The 18,325-nt window shown below is 39.1% G+C and overlaps 1 protein-coding gene across 1 annotated transcript in view; it reads left to right on the forward strand.

The window, feature by feature from the left end:
• LOC126365970 (zinc transporter 5-like) overlaps positions 1–17,570 on the forward strand; it is a 233,939-nt gene extending 216,369 nt beyond the window's left edge. The window contains exons 11-14 of the mRNA XM_050008767.1: positions 6,021–6,115; positions 15,835–16,061; positions 16,679–16,807; positions 16,890–17,570. Coding sequence (XP_049864724.1) covers positions 6,021–6,115; positions 15,835–16,061; positions 16,679–16,807; positions 16,890–17,051 — 613 coding nt within the window. The 3' untranslated portion in view covers positions 17,052–17,570. The remainder of the gene's footprint in view (positions 1–6,020; positions 6,116–15,834; positions 16,062–16,678; positions 16,808–16,889) is intronic.
• Positions 17,571–18,325: the final 755 nt, after the last annotated feature.

The raw sequence follows: 18,325 nt of genomic DNA on the forward strand, positions 1-18,325 counted from the left end.
TGAAAGGAGGGGTAATATACAGAGAAGGGAATTTTTATGGTTAGGCCATTGTGAAGGTGGAGGGGAGATTTCATGGTTTGGACAAAAAACAGTATGTGGGAGTCAGTTTAGCTAGGAATAGAGGTGATATTCTGAACTTACATAGGTAAATGGAGTAGGGATCCATGTAGGATGGGAAGTCGCTATAGAGAAAGGAATATAAATTATTACAGGAAGTAATACATATGATACTGAATATGAAACTGAGTGATGTGTGCTGAAAGGAAAAGAGATAAAAGAAGAATAAACATGTAAAATAGAGGTGGAGGAGGGGGAGGAGTTAAAAACCTTGGTTCACCTGGCCTGAGTGATAGTACCTTGTGAGGGTCCCTTGCCATGGAAACAGTGAAGACCTCAATGGCAGTGAAGGCAGCAATGAAGATCATCAGAACGGCAGAACTGGTGGAAGAGGCAGGCTTTTGTACAAAAGCACAAGACTGTAGCACCTGTTTTCACAGTGGGCAGATACAAAAGACATCTGTCCCACTATTACTGGTGGCCGCACTTATAATTCTAAGCTAAATACTTGAATTTTTATCATGGAAAGGTTCAACTACCTTTACCCAAACTAAACTTTAACCTAAGACATCATGGTAAATTTCAGAAGGAAAACTACTCCAGGAAGTAACCAATCTTCCATCACTATTCATGGCAGTGCAACTAGGCCTTTGAATTCTGGAAAGCCTAGAACATCATGTAAGGAAGATTCGGAGCTTCCTAGTTCTTCTTCAAAGATAAGACCCAAGAAAAGACACCTACTGTGAACTCTGAACATCAACACAATTAGTTGGACGACTAAAACACCTAACGGACACTCTCCATCAACACAACATACTTATATTAGCACTTCAAGAAACAAGGTACCTGGATGAAAATGTATTTGAGTCAGGTGGATACAGGATCTACAAATGAAAATCAACCATTCAAAATTCCCATAATACGACTATATTAGGGACAGCATTTATGGTCTAACAGCTAACTTATGGAATCAATGACTAATTTTAGAACTAATTTCAGAACGAATTTCACTTCTGATGTTCAAGTCACACAATAAACATTACACCATTATAAATGCACATGCACTTATCAACCAACATAACAGAACAAATGTTGACAAAGTGGAAGATTTTTGTGAAATGCTAGAACACGAAACATCCAAATTACCAAAAGAGCATATCAAAATTTTAGTGGGCGATTTTAATGCACAAGCTGGCAAAGAAATAAAATTTAAATCAATAGTTGGAGATTATCCAGCAAATGAAAGAACCAACAGAAATGGGGAAAGACTCATAGAATTTTGCAACAATTTAACCTAAAGCTAATGTCGACATTTTTCAGGAAACTTGCAAGAAAGAAAAAAAAGGGGTCTCACCTAATCCAAATGAAGGTGAATATCATTTGGACCATGTGGCTATAACGACTTGAATGACAGGGAATTCTTGGATGTCAGAGTGAAGAACGGCCTAAACATAGACTCAGAGCATAATCTAACTGAAATAAAGACCATGTTCCAACTGAATAAACTTAAACGAAAACCAAGAAGATTTTCAACAGTAAGACCTAATTTTCTCATGCAAAATCAGGACAAATTCTGTGATATACTAAACACAAGAAAAATGGATGATTGGGAAGAAATTAAAGAAACAATGCTAGAGTCAGTTGAAGAAATGGGACAACCACAAAGAGTACCAAGACACGAGCCTGTGTGATGAAGCAATAGACAATTGACTAAAGGCATGAAAAAAATGGAACAGTAATAAGATACATGAATAGTGGGAGGAGTTTAAAAAAGAAAGGATAAAGACAGCAAAAATCATCAGATCAATGAAAAGAAAATATGACAAAGATAGATTAGAAGAAATGGATTCAGACTTTAAAAGGAACAACACTAGAGACTTCTATAAGTCTTTCAAAGAAGTTTTAATAGGATTCCAGTCACCAAGTTTACATTTTAAAGATAAAAATGGAAAAATGGTTTTAAGCAAAAAAGAGAACTTGATGAATACTTTGAAAATGTATAAAAGTGTGAAGAGCCTAATGACAGATTACAATTTCAAAAACCACAACATGAAAAATTCACCACCAGAAGCACCTACAGTAGAAGAAATAGTGTCTGTGTATGTGCGGATGGATATGTGTGTGTGTGTGTGTGTGTGTGTGTGTGTGCGATTGTACACCTGTCCTTTTTTTCCCCTAAGGGAAGTCTTTCCGCTCCCGGGATTGGAATGACTCCTTACCCTCTCCCTTAAAACCCACATCCTTTCGTCTTTCCCTCTCCTTCCTGAAGAAGCAACCATCGGTTGCGAAAGCTAGTAATTTTTGTGTGTGTGTTTGTGTGTTTTGTTCATGTGCCTGTCTGCCGGCGCTTTCCCGCTTGGTAAGTCTTGGAATCTTTGTTTTTAATATAAAGCACCAGGAGAGTATGAGATAGTAGCAGAAATGTGGAAACTAGGGGGCTTATCCACATGGCAGAAAATTCACAAAGTAATTAAAGATATTTGGACAAAAGGTATCATAACCAGTGACGGGAAACAAGCACTGATCCATCTTCTCCATAAAAAATGGAGATAAAACAGACATCAACAACTACAGGGGTATATCCTTGTTATCAGTAATATACAAAATACTGTGTAAAGCACTTTTAAATAGAATAGAGAAACAAGCAGGACCTAATGTAGGAGATTATCAAGCAGGATTTAGAAAAGGTAGATCATGTGCAGAACAGATTCTTAATTTAAAAACAGTTTTGAGAGTGAGAGCTATACAAAATAAAAATACAGTACTTACTTTTGTAGACTTCAAGAAAGCAAATGACTCAGTTGACAGACAAACACTATTCCAGATACTTTATGAATCAGGGATGGACGAAAATACAAGGAGACTTGTTGAACAAATGCTTACAGATACAACGTCAAGAATTAAGTGTCAAGGCGAAATTTCTGAACCATTCAAAATCAAAAGAGGAGTTCAACAAGGAGACGGACTGTCCCCAATTCTCTTTAACTTGGGTTTAGATAAAATACTAAGAGAAATTCTAGGTCCTGAGAAAAAAATGAAAAAAGTTGGATTAAAAGGATAAATGAAGATTTATACAAAAATACAGAAAAGATCACAGATACAATGAGGAAGAGGTGGCTAAAATTTTATGGACATTTAAAAAGACTGGAAGAAACATAGATTAAAAAGAAAATTTTTAATTATGTTAGTAAGCTGAAAAAATTGTTGGATGGATAGAAGCAGTAAAGAAAGATGCCAACAAAATAGGTGTTACAGAAGAAATAATACACGACAGGAATCGCTTCAGGCTACTGATAGAAAATGCAAACTATGAAAAAGCTGAGCAAAAACCTTGACCCAAGCGAGTGTGGACAGATGTGCAGAGAGCAGCTGGAGAGAAAATGAAGAAGTACTGGGAAGAAAGGAAGAAAAAAGAAACACCATAAGTCTTAAGTTGTATGCGGTCCATAGCTGGTCAAACCCATAAATAAAAAAAAGGGGGTGGAAATAGAAAAATAAATACATGACATGGGTGGAGATGGCCCTGTGTAACACAATTTGAGGGTTTGCAAAATGAAAATGCAAAAGTAATTTACACTGTTGTGTGTCATGGGAATATGTATTTGCTTATGAATGTTGTTGTTGTTGTTGTTGTTGTTGTGTGTGTGTGTGTGTGTGTGTGTGTGTGTGTGTGTGTGTGTGTGTGTGTGTGTGCGTGCGTGCGCGCGCGTGTCCAGAATATAGGTGTCATGCTCATGCTTTGACAGTGACAGGTGAAAACTGCTCTTGGCCATAGTACTGTGGAGCCATTCATGTAAGTGGACAGCTGGTTAGTACTCGTGCTTGTTCAAACACTGTACAGTAGTAGCCTTGGGTTTGGTGTACAATCTCACTGTTTTACTGCTTCTGTGGTGGTTCTGCCAGTGCTGTCAAAGAATATTGTTATGAAAAGTGAAGTCATCATAGTTGATTTTTTCTTTTTTTTTTTTTACAAAAGTAGTCTGGAGGTAAGTAAGTTTTTTGTGATACCATTAAGTAATGACTAATTTGCTTCAGTAGTCTGTAGCGATGATGTACAACATCTCTAGTTATACTGAATGTGAGTTTCACAATATCTTTCTTAATGATGCTGCTTTATTGTTTATTTCATTTTAATACCAAGCAGGAAACAAGGATGTGTATTTTGGATGCACCTTACAAATATTTACTAAGTGGTACAGTGCAAAAAACCAGTCTTTAATCAAAAACAGTTAGTGATTGATATAAACATCTCAACATTCGCTTGCATTCATACTTGTTTCTCTCACACTGTGTAATTATTTTAATTTGCTTAAGTTACACGAGTGACAAAAATGTAAAAAAATATATTACTGGAAATAATTATTAGTTAAAGTGTTTGAAGACTTGGAGAACAATGCTTCTGTGTTTTGCTTTAGGTGATTTTTATCTATGTCTTTGTAGAGAGATTAAAGGGGTCAGTGGAAGAAAGTACTAAACCACAAGAGCACATTTTGAGTTGCTACATGTTATAATTATGTCTGATTAAATTATAAGACAAAAGCCTGAATACAGTAAGATTGAACAAATGATACAGCAGACAGCTCTCTCTAGCTATACATATTCAAAAACTTGTTCCCAGCACGTAGTTCACTCGAAAACACAACATACATTGAGGTGACAAAAGGCATGGGATAGCGATACACACATATACAAATGGCAGTAGTATCATGTACACAAGGTATAAAAGGGCAGTGTATTGACAGAAATGTCATTGGTACTCAGGTGAATTATGTGAAAAAGTGTCCATCATGTTTATGACTGCACGACAGGAGTTAACAGACTTTGAAAGCAGAATGGTAGTTGGAGTTAGACACAAAGAACATTCCATTTCAGAAATCATTTGGGAATTCAGTAGTCTGAGATCCAAAGTGTCAAGAGTGCACCTAGAATACCAAATTTCGGCATTACCTCTCACCATGGACAATGCAGTGGCCAACGGCCTTAACTTAACAACCGGGAGCAGAGGTGTTTGTGTGTAGTAGTCAGTGCTAACAGACAAGCAACACTGCATGAAATAACCACAGAAATCAATGTGGAACATGCGACAAACATATCCATTAGGACAGTGCAGTGAAATTTGGTGTTAATTACCTATGGCAGCAGGCAATCAATATAAGTGCCTTTGCTGACAACATGACATGACCTGCAGCACCTATCCTGAGCTTGTGACCATATCAGTTGGACCCTAGATGACTGAAAAACCATGGCCTGGTCAGATGATTCATGGCTTCAGTTGGTAAAAGCTGACGGCAGGGTTTCAGTGTGGTGCAGACTACAGGATCCTATGGACCCACGTTGTCAACAAGGCATTGTGCAAGCTGGTGTGGCTCCAGTGTAGTGTGAGCTGTGTTTACATGGAATGGTCTCAATACTCTGATCCAGCTGAACTGATCATTGACTGGAAATGGTTATGTTCAGCTATTTGGAGACAATTTGCAGCCATTCGAGGACTTCCTGTTCACAAACAAGAATGGAGTTGTTACTGGGCCACAGTTCTTCACAGTTGGTTTGAAGAACATACTGGACAATTCGACTGAATGATTTAGCCGTCCAGATTGCCTAATATGAACCCCACCAAACATTAATGGGACAAAATCAACAGGTCAGTTCATGCATAAAATCATGCACAGGAAACACTTTCGCAACTGTGGACATCTATAGAGGCAGCATGGCTCAGTATTTCTGCGGGAGACTTCCAACTTATTGATTCCATGCCCTGTTAAGTTAGTACACTACACCTGGCAAAAGAAGAACCAACATCATATCAGGACATTTCCCATGACTTTTGTCACCTCAGTGTATAGTGTGATCAGACATGCTCACTAAACTGAGGGCTAATACTTTCTTCTGCCAAACTCTTACATTTTAGTTAAGATTTACAGTTTTATTTTTATTTGTTACAACACATTTAAAACTTTTCACAGACATGGATCTTCACATTCTCATGATCATCAGCATGGTCACAAACATAGTCATGCAGCAGGTTTCCACAGTCATTCACATAATGCTAACATGGAAGGCAAGTAAATATTCAAAATTTTTTGGTTTAATGTTTTATCTTTAAGATCATTTTAAGCCCCTTTGTCTAAACTGTGGTTTTTCAGCTCAGTGCTGATGATTGCTTCATACAAAATTTAGTTTTAATAACCTCTAAATTAGCAATTCACGTAATTTAGGAAATTCTTTTATTTTTTATGTGTGATCTTATAGAGAGTGAAGATTGTATTTTCATTTCTAAAAAGACTTCACTCACAAAATGAAGTTCTTGTAGGAATTAAATTGTAGATGAGGAGAAATACATGCTAGTCGACCTCCCCCCCTCCCCCTTGGATGTTCCTGCTTTAACTCATATGCATTGCAATTACTTGAGTAAATAAAATCTGCCTGGATATGTTTCTAGCTGTTCATAGATGCAACATGGCACCTACTATTTGAAACATAAAATTGCACTGACTGTCATTCATCATGGAAAAGTATCATCTTGTAACTTATTAAGGATGGCAAAGAAGATTTTTTTTATGAGTCCTCTACCAGAGTTACAGCAAATGGAATGTGGACATGATACTGTTTGTTATCTGATTTCATTAATAGAAAGGTAAGAAGCGCTATTTGTGCTAAGTCTTCTGCCAGTTGAGGTGCAATGAGAACATGGACCAGAAAAACTATGTAGAGCAGTTTTATTGGGAAGTACATAAACCAAAATACTCCTTCTTTGGAGAAAAGTTTATCACTACAATAGTTTGAGAAAGTTCATGATTAGCACTGATTTTTCCCAAGTCCAAACAGGCTGAAGGCCAAAATGATGAAATAGTCAATGTTAATATTCACCTGAAAGTAGAACAAAATAATGCTGTGAAGGTTGACGGCCAATAAAAAGTTCCTGGTTGTCTCTGATGCAGAGGCCAAGTCCTAGCGATGGTGAAGGCTGACACAGGCAGCTCCCTCAGTCCAAGGTATTTGGTGTGGCATGGCGTTATATGTAGCAAAGGACCTGATCAAGATTCTGATTGAAGAGCTGTGGACACAAACAGCATCTGGCCCAGGGCTCGACAGAAGATGCATCAGAACAGCTTTTCACTGTCCTATTTACCCAGGCTTCATCCAGTTACTAGAGAAACTATATGTGATCATGTTGAAGTGGAGGCAAACAGGTCTGTGGGGCTAGTGACCTCTGGTTGTCTGTTGGCTTGGGCAGCTCTGCCATCTCCTGATGTAACCCCTTCAAGGCTTGGCCACTGGTACACCATTGCTGTGTGTAGGGCCCATATACAGTGATGTGATAATGTGTGACTTCAGTTTAAACCCCACCCAATCAAAATATCTATTTTTCAGGGGGCTGTTACCCTTTACATATTCAGAAGAGTTTGCTCCTCTTTGATTTAAAATAATTCATTAAGTGTAAATCTGTATAGTTACATGGTGGGTGCATGATAGCAATTAAATATTCTGGAATTACATAAAATTAACTTGGATTTGCATCCCCCCAATACCATATTCACTTTACATTATACTGTTTGTTGATGTGTTGCAAGATTAACAAAAATGTAGCTGAGATGTACTGAACAAGATAACACATTGCACCACAGACAGGTGTATGATAAACAGTGATGGGGCAGGGATATTTCATTGAATTTATAGTCATCACACCACAGGTCAGTGGGTACATATTATGAAACATACTATGGTGCCAAGTATGAGGATGCACTACCCCAATGGAATGAGCCAGTTCCAGCAGGACTGTTCACTGGTTTGCTTAGTAGTTAAATCGTTCAGCATTGGTTTTCACAATATGCTGCCACTGACATGATCAACTAGCCTGTTCAAGCACCCAATTGAAAAATGAAACATCACATGAAATTATACCAGCCACCACCAGCCCCATACATACCTGACCAACTGTGGGACATAGAGTTGGACACAGCATGACTGCAGCACTGGTGGTGGCACCAGGTCGACACCCACAGGTGTCTCCCCTGTGGAGACAAACATGCTGCTGGAGGCAACATCTGCAAATGTGACAGTGGGGCTGCTGCATGCTGAATCTGTGAACAAAAAGGGGAAGAGGGTGGCAGAATCTCCCGAGCAGATTGGCCGACACTGGTTTGATAATGTCACTGTCCTGAAACTCTGTGCCAACATGGTCCCATAATGGAGAAGGGACAGGAGAAGCATGAAAAAACTTGGGATGTGCAGTATCTTTCAGTACCACATGGGTCTTGAACCCTTGGGCCTTGCCTAAACTACCATGGAACAAAGAACTGTACTTGTCACATTATGCATTAATATTGGCCAGAAACTCACATCAATTTGTAACAACTTCCCATGAATTGACAACCCCAAAAGGTCAAAGCTATCCATGCCAAAACTATTGATAGACTTGTGAGAGCACAACATATGAAATAACACTGTTTTGGTAGTACCACAGAATGTCATGGATAAACTGCACACTCCAAGCACTGCCTAGGTGGTCCATTGTATGCTGACAAAGATTTATGTTGCCCACATGAGTAAAAAGTAAATGTCTTCAGATTAGTGAAGCAGCTTAAATCACTTGGTAAAGGCAAGTCTTCTGGTCCAGATAGTATACTAGTTATGTTCCTTTCAAAGTAAGCAGATAACTCCATACTTAGTATATCTATATAACTGTTTGCTTGACAGAAGATCGAGGCCTGAAGACTGGAAAGTTGCACTAGCCAGACCAGCTCTCAAGAAAGGCAATATAAGTAATCTGATGAATTACATAACTGTATCACTTACACACAGTGCCCAGACATTTTGAAACACCTTGAGATAATGGTCTGTTGCACATAGTCAGCAGAGATTCAAAAAGTATCTTTCTCGTGAAATGCAATAGCTCTTTATTTGCTATCAACAGGGAATCTCAAGTTGAGTCAATATTTCTTGATTTCCAGAAGGCTTTTAATACCATTCCTCACAAGAGACCTCTAATAAAATTGTGTGTGTATAGAGCATCATTTCAGTTGTGCAGCTGGATTCATGATTTCCTCTGAAAAGTCACAGTATGTATTCATTAAGAAAAACAGAAGTGGTGTTTCCCAAGGAAATGTTATCAGTCCTCTGCTGTCTCTAACCTGTATAAATGATTTAGGACACAATCTGAGCAGCCCTCTTAGATTGTCTGCAGGTGACACTGTCATTTACTGTCTGGTAAAATCATCAGAAGATCAAAATCAATTGCAAAATTACTTAGACATGATATCTGTATGGTGCAAAAAGTGGCAATTGACTCTAAATAAGGTAAATGCTTTAAATTTCGATTACAGAAACTCAAAGGCTATCAATTCAACTAAATACCAATGAATCCTTTAAATTTTGATTACACAATAAATCACACAAACTTAAAGGCTATCAGTTCAACTGAAAAATTAGAAATTACAGTTACAAACAACTTATTTTGGAACTATCACATAGATAATATTATGGGGAAGGCAAACCAAAGATGGCAACTTATCTCCCATATGCTTCACCTTGTGACCCACAGCCACAGCCCAGCCCTCTACCTTTTCAGTGATTCCATACAAACTTCTGCCAGTGTTAAGTCCACTAACCATGAATGCACTACTATAGCTTCCATTTGCTGCACACTAAAACCTCTTTCGCAAATACTTGGCCACACATGGATGCTGCATCTGAGTAGTCACTTGCCCAGAATGATAAAGCTCTTACTATGCCTTTCACTTACAGTAAATACCTCCCAGATCTAATGTGCAGACAGATTTCCCCTACATCATTGTATGATCCCAGTGAACCAACTGCAAAGGGGCACTGCCTCCCCTCAATATCCAGTAACACCCAGATAGGAATAATGTGATGGTATCCTTCACAGGAATTCAATTGTTTATCAGTGTGCTTAGAAAAGTGGAACATTGTATTCACAATCCTTTCCACCCCTCTGAAATTGATATTCCACCATCTACTCAGTTTATGAAATACCCTTTCCATCCTTACACCAAATCTACTACCAATTCCTTGAAACATAGGTCATATCCCTGTGGAAAATCCATGTGCAAGAGCTGTTACGGACAGGGCCATACGAGGAAGCTGTTATATCCTATAGTAGATATACTTTAACTTTAAATGATTAATGGGAAATCTCATATAAAGATGTGAAACAAATACTAACAAAGATATAGAGGGGCTGGCCAGTACTTACCTCAGCTCAGTACAGCCGATAGATACACAAAAAACAACCGAAAATATATGTTCCTAGCTTTCTGAATAAATGTTTCTTCATCAGGGAGGAGAGAGGGGAAAGAAAGGGAAGAAGGGAAAGTGGATTTAGTTACTCACAACCCAGGTTATGAAGCAACAGGGAAAGGAAAACAGGGAGGGTAGCAAGGATGGAAACATGGTTGTCAGAGGGAAGCTAAAGATGGCTTCCCTTTTTCGGTTGTTTTTTGTGTATCGATCGGCTGTACTGAGCTGAGGTAAGCACTGGCCAGCCCCTCTATCTCTTTGTTAGTACTTTAACTTTAAGTGGACAACTATATGCCCTCTGAATGAGTGGCCCCACTAGCCTGTGGCCAAGAGGCAAAACATACCACTGAGTATGACATGTTCAACTTCAAAGGCTGCTTCACAATATGTACTGTCTAGTTCCTGCTCCCACAACGCCATCTTATTTGAGCTGTGTGGATGGGAATAGATCTGACAACCCATCCTCCAATCCCATAATCCATCCTAAGTCTCTGCTAGTTCCTGCCTCACACCCATCTCCAATCCTGGCCTGTGACATGAACTTCACACATCCTACACCCACATCCTCTTCTCTATAGTCTCCATATTCATCTATTCTGTTTTCACACCCCATCCACTTCTTTACATCACTGTGTGCCACATACAACTCTCTTTTCTTGGAGCCAGAAAAAGCTCATGTGCCATATTCCTATCCTGTGTGCCTGCTGCCTCATCCTTTCAGTGATAGTCACCTTTCCCCAACTCAGTCAACATCAAGTGCTGGCACAGTGTAGTCAGCTAGGACATTGTAGTTGTCCACATTTATGTACACTGAAGTGCCAAAGAAACTGGTACAGGCCTGCATATTCAAATACAGAGATATGTAAACAGGCAGAACATGGCACTGCAGTCAGCAATGCCTACATAAGACAACAAGTGTCTGGTGCAGTTTTTAGATCTGTCACTGCTGCTACAATGGCAGGTTACCAAGATTTAAGTGGGTTTGAATGTGGTGTTATAGTCAATGCACAGGCAATGGGACACTGCATCTCTGAGGTAGCGATGAAGTGGTGATTTTCCTGTATAACCATTTCACGAGTGTGCCATGAATATCAGGGATGCAGTAAAACATCAAATCTCCAACATTTCTATGACCAGAAAAAGATCCTGCAAGAAAAGGACCAATGATGACTGAAGAGAATCATTCAATATGACAGAAGTGCAACCCTTCCACAGATTGCTACAGATTTCATTGCTGGGCCGTCAACAAGTGTCAGCATGCGAACCATACAATGAAACATTGTCGATATGGACTTTCGGAGCCGAAGGCCCACTCGTGTACCCTTGACGACCGCATGACACAAAGCTTTATGCCCTGCCTGGGCCTCTTAACATTGACATTGGACTGTTGATGACTGGAAACATGTTGCTTGGTTTTATTTCAAATTGTATCGAGTTGGTGGATGTGTATGGGTATGGAGACAACCTCATGAATCCATGGACTCTGCATGTCGGCAGGGAACTTTTCAAGCTGGTGGAGGTTCTGAATGGTGTGGGGCGTGTGCAGTTGGAGTGATATGAGACCAATGATATGTCCAGATACAGCTCTGACAAGTGACATGTAAGTAAGGTCCTGTCTGGCCACCTGCATCGATTCATGTCCTTTGTGCATTCCAATGGACTTGCGCAATTCCAGCAGGACAGTGGGACACACCACAAGTCCAGAATTGCTACAGTGTGGCTCCAGGACACTCTTCTGAGTTTAAACTGTTCCACTGCCCACCAAACTCCCCAGACATGAACATTATTGAGCATATCTGTGATGCCTTGCAATGTGCTATTCAGAAGAGATCTCCATCCCCTTATACTCTTACAGATTTAGGGGGCAGCCCTGCAGGATTCATGGTGTCAATAAACTCCAGCGCTACTACAGACATTAGTCGAGTGCATGCAACATCACACTGCGGCAGTTCTGCGTGCTCGTGGAGGCTCTAGACGGTATTAGGCAGGTGCACCAGTTCCTTTGGCTCTTCAGTGTATATTCTATTAGCTGTGAGAAAGGATTTGTCCAAAAACTAGCAATGTTCTGGCTGCTCAATATTATCCGTGCCTCTGTGCCTAGAGAATCCCCCCTGCCTCTCAACTTGCCACACCCGCCCACCCACCCACCCACACACACACACACACACACACACACACACACACACACACACACACACACACACACACACTCACACACACTGAGTAGCACGCCACATAGTTAAGGCAGTGGAATCACATTTCAGAGGAATGAGAGTCTGATCATCATAATTATTTTTTATGTGGGGTCTGTAAATTGATTTAGGTAAATCTTGGGATGGTCCCTGTGCAAAGGACAACAATGATTATTTCCCTTGCCCCGTCCAGCCCAAGCTCATAATTGGTGGAGAATTAAACCCAAGTCTTCTTTCCTGGATGTAAGAGAGACTCAGACATGTCTGAAAGAACAGATATCATTTTTGATTCAGTGGCTATATGTATAAATGACAGAACAGCAACTCAGATGTCAGCCGCAATCGGGCATTGAAATAATCCATTGGCAATAAGTGAAAATTTGTGCTGGGTGAGGACCTGAACGTGGATTTGCTGCTTTACTTGAGTGGTTGTCTTAACTGCTTCGGCTGCCCCAATACCTAAAAGCCTAAATTCTCAACTTGTCGCACATGCGTGTGTAGTGTGTGTAGGATAATGGGCAGGGATACTTCATATTCAGTGTATGGCAAGTTGAGAATTTAGGTTGGACAGAAAGTGTGCTCAGACAGCCAAAGTGGTTACGATGACCACTCGCATAAAGCGAAAATCTTGGTTCGAGTCACGTCCAGCACAAATATCTACCTGGCAACATTGGTTTTGTTTCAGTGCCCAGTTGCGGCTGAGGTCTTAGTTTCTCTTATGTCACATATATATAACGTCCACTAAATCAAAAATGGTGTCTGTCCTTTCAGGCATGTCCAAAAGAACAGATATGACACATACAGATTCCTTCCTTGTTGCTCATCCCCTCCTCCCTTCATTCCCTCCACACAATGGCCATATGATAATACCACATCTAGGCTGGTTAACATGTAGTCATTTTTCTCCTGGTGAAAATAATCTGCAGTACAAAAAAACTAGGGAACCACATATTTTGCAGAGCTGAGGGGTGTTTAGTGTGTTGAGTTGCTGAAAAGTTGTTACATGAATAGCACATATACTTTTAAAAAAATTTCATATGACTCTCAAATTTCTTAATTATACAAATGAGAATATTTCCTTAGTTGCCATGTAAACTGCTCAAAAAAAGCTTTGCACCGTTCGCAAATCTGTGAACTTAAGTGGACTTAGGGTCACAGTAAGCCAGGAGTAAAGACAAAACAATAACCAAAATAAAGGCAGGTTGTTCAAAAGTGTGTTTCTGTGAAAACCAGAATCCACTTATGGGTAACACATACTGTCAAGTTTCTCCAGCACATGCTGTCCACAAGGTGGTTGATACTTTGCTGCTCAAGCCTGTCACACTCTTTGGGCATAGTGTGTCAGTGCATTATTTTCCTGGAACACAGACCCATCAGTGAAAGGTTGACTGATTCTGGACAGTAGGTTGGAGGATACTCTCTCTATAATGCATAACATGAGTGGCCCACCACCCTGTGTATTGGTACCTATCTACCTCCATACAATTTTACAGTGATCATCAGGTATCAGACAAATCATATACTTATCAGTGAAGAGAACCTGATTTCATTAATTCAGGATTCATTCCAGGTGCTCCCTCACTCACCACATTCATGCACAACAGTGCTTTGGTATTTGTACTGTTGTTCACAATGGACACCTAGAGGTGAAACTGATCATGTTGATACAGTTGCTTGCTGTGTGGGTCAGCATAACCCTTCAAGAAGCAGCACATACTTTAGTTGCAGTCTCATGAGGATACAAATGAACAATAATTTGCTGGCGTTGTTCACTGCAGGTGACCACTGTGAGGCAGATCTTCAGTGTTTTGTGTCTCATGATAGACGCTGAATGTTTCAATGATGTTGCTGTTGTTCACACCAATTTATTAAGTCAAAGCCATTTATATGACCTGAGAGTGAGAAACATACTCAAAAAAACATAATTTCATTATTACAAGGGTGATTTGAAAAGTTCTCAAAATCACCACGAGAGGTCAGCACTAGCGCAAAATGTTGTTCACGTGATATTCATTAGACTGTTGCCTGTAAACCTGTGACAAAACAGTGCTCTTGGAAGAGAGCTGTGGTGGTGGTGTACTCTGTTGTTCCCGCATAGTGATTTGCAAAGATGGAAATAATCGAGACTCGAGCAGTGATTAAGTACTTCGTAAAGGTATGAAAGCAAAGGACATTCATGCCAATTACCAGAATACACTGGGGGCCTCTGCTCCATCATATTCAACTGTTGCCAAGTGGACAAATGAATTTAAATTTGGCCTGGAGAGCTTAGATGGTGATCTGTGCAGTGGTTAGCCAAGATGTATCACTATTCAAGAAATCATTGCAAAAGTGCACAAAATGGTCATGGAGGATCTCCAATTGAAAGTGCGTGAAATTGCTCATGCTTGCTAGATGTCATCTGAATGGGTATATCACATTTTAACTGAAGAATTAGAAATGAAAAAATTATCTGCAAGATGGATGCCGGATGACATTGAATCAAAACGCATGAGAATGGACATTTTGGAACAATGTTTGACCCATTTTAAGAGAAACAAACAAGATTTTTTTTGTGCCGGTTTGTGACCACAGATGAAACTTGGGTGCATACCCCAGATACAAAACATCAGTCAAAGCAGTGAAAACATGCTGATTCTCCGCCACCAAAGAAAGCATAGACAATTCCTTCACTGGGAAAGTCACGGCATCAGTGTTCTGGGATGCAAAGGGGATTCTGTTTGTAGATTATATCACCACTGGGCAAACAATTACTGGAGAATACTATGCTAACCTCCTGGACAAATTGCAACAAAATATACATGAAAAAAGACCATGTTTAGCAAGGAAAAAAGTAATCTTCCATCAAGACAATGCGCGTCCATACACATGTGCTCTCGTCATGGCAGAATTACATGAACAATCATCTGATATCGCTCCCTCAGACTTCCATTTCTTCCCAAAACTGAAAATTTTTCTTGCTGGGCGAAGAATTCATAGCCGCAGTTGACAACAACTTTGCAGGTCTGGAGGAAACTCATTTTCGAGATGGGATCAAGGCAGTGGAACATCGTTGGACCAAGTGCATTAATCAACAAGGAGATAACATTGAAAAAAAAATTCAGTGATGTAAATACTTTTTTTCTGTTCCGTTCTGAGAACTTTTCAAACCACCCTCATATAAAAAGGGTTTCTGGGGGAGGGGGGGGATGGCGGGGGCGGGTGGACATTCTAGTCATGATGCTGGTGCAAACCTCTTTATGTAGCAGTTTATTTGGATGCTTTGTTGTTAGGTACCATATCTAACGTGCCCACAAGCGTATAGTTATTTGCTGATTTTTGTTTTCAGGAGTTTTCCTGCACATAATGGCTGATACACTTGGTAGTGTTGGAGTGATAGTTTCTTCTCTGCTAATACAGCAGTTTGGTTGGTACATAGCAGATCCAATCTGTTCCATGTTTATTGCAGTGCTAATTTTTCTTAGTATAATTCCACTTCTCAAGCACTCAGCGTATGTGTTATTGCTGCGCAGCCCTGTCAAAGAGGGTGACAAACTGCTGGCAGCTCTGCAGCAGGTATGGTATAAGCTATAAAGCATTACACATATTTATAGTATTTAGATAATTTAATTTGAATTTTATCTAATAATTGTTATTGTGAATAGAATGCACTAAACCTCGCACTTTGGTGGTGTATGTGGATGCAAAGTTGACATTGAAAAGAAATTGTTAATAACTTTCAGATTAAATTTTCATCTTGTTACTGTATTTTGCAGTGTCATATCATCCCACCTCTTGTGGCTAAACACATTGCTCTTTTACATCTATATCTGTACTCTTTAGCCACCATACAGTCCATGGCAGGGATGTATATTGTACCAGTATTATTTCTTCCCTTACTTTTCCATTTGATAATAGTAAACAGAAAGAAAGACTTTATGAGGAAATTTAGAAAACAGGAAAGCAGTAAGCACTGGACAACTAACGTGTTCACAGAAACAACCTATAGTTGGTCTCACTGAACACAGCTGATTCTTGTTGACAATATTATGCAAAGAGTTCTGTGCATACAGAAAAATATTATTCATTATGTTGGTAGCTATTAAATTAATAGAGATACATTGATCAGCTTTTTATCTTATAGTCAAAGGCATACTGCAAATGTTTATATACATAAAATATACTTTGTGTAGGTTACTGCCATTGATGGTGTACAGACTATAAGGAAACAACACTTCTGGCAACATTCCTCAGACACCAATGTTGGAACATTGCACATTCAAGCTGCTCCAGATGCCAGTGAGCAGAACATCATACAGGAGGCAAGTGCAGTTCAGTATGGGACTATATTTACTGTATGTAGTGTTTACAATGTTACAGACAAACTGATTGAAATTTTCACAGGCTTGTTCCATACTGAAAGAAACTGGAATCCATCACTTTTGTGTCCAAGTTGAGAAAGAAGAATTCTTTGCCCATATGGCTGGACTGAGCTGGCAAATAAAAGATCCAGTCCCTGCTTTTGGAGGAAATAAAGATGTACTATTCCTGGTCAAGGCTGTGTGATAGAAGAGACAGACACATATCGGTATAGTGCCATTACAGTTTACCCATGGCACTAGATGATGTTGACATTAACTCTGAGAAAAGTGCGGCTATTCTTGAAATCATTTCACCAACTTACTTCTGAAAAAAAAAAAGACTGCAGTGTATTAGTGATGTAATCCATTATGTTAAAATTACATTACAATCAAATTTTAGGCATTTTGTTTATATTTATGCCAAAGACATAAGCTGTATTGTCCAGTAGGTTTATTAGATCAGGGTAAAAAGTAAATCTTTATGAATCTGTATTCAAACATGTGCTGTTTTGATAAATTTGTAATTTAGATTTTTTACTAGTTGTAATATTTATTTGCATCATTGTGAAGCTTCATGATTACTACAAGAAGTAAGGAATTAATGTTACATGTCAGAAATTTTTCTGTACCTGAGTATTAAGTACTTACACCTAAGTATGTTTTGTTTACGTGTCTACAACGAACTACCTAAGCAACTGGAATAATAACTTGAATCAAAAACGGAGTCACTAATATTCGATCTTCTTTCCTCTCCCTGTAAATTTCTGACCCTGCTTTACAATATGAAAGTAATGTCTTACATTAGATTTCTAAAGATATATGTCTTGGAGTGTACTAAAACATCAGGGAGTGAAGTTGGTTGTAGAGATACCAGGAGCAGAATAATACATCACTTTTATTCAGTATCGTACAAATGTGAAACATATAAACACATATAGAATGACAAGTATAATGCCATTTCAAACAAGCAACAGCAGTCTGCTAGTCTAAAAATAGTAGCTAATTGTCTTAAATTAAATGAAAATTTATTTGTAATATTCCATAGGGTTCAGTTGGATAAAAGGCTAAAATCAAATCAGCATAAAGAAAAACTAATGTAGGAGCACAGCTTAGCATGTTTTACGCTTGAAAATATCTCTCATTATATTGACTTGAAGATTTAGAGGTTTGTGTATTTTGTATACTTCAATTTCCTGCTGACTTGTAGGATTATCTTCTGAAGCACTGCATATAAATTAATAAATAAATATACACATATCAAAAAAAGTTTTGCATCACCTTGGTTTTGAGAGTTCTGGAACCTGTACAGAAAATTGGAATAGTGATCAACATAAACATCATTTCCACCCTTTTTATTGCTCATGAAAACCACACATTGCATGTTGTAGCACCATACAGTGAGAGCTTCAGAGGTGGTGGTCCAGACTGCTGTACACACCGGTACTTCTGATACCCAGTAGCACATCCTCTTGCATTGAT

This window comes from Schistocerca gregaria, chromosome 4 (assembly GCF_023897955.1).
Source record: "Schistocerca gregaria isolate iqSchGreg1 chromosome 4, iqSchGreg1.2, whole genome shotgun sequence".
Classification (NCBI taxonomy): Eukaryota; Metazoa; Arthropoda; class Insecta; order Orthoptera; family Acrididae; genus Schistocerca; species Schistocerca gregaria.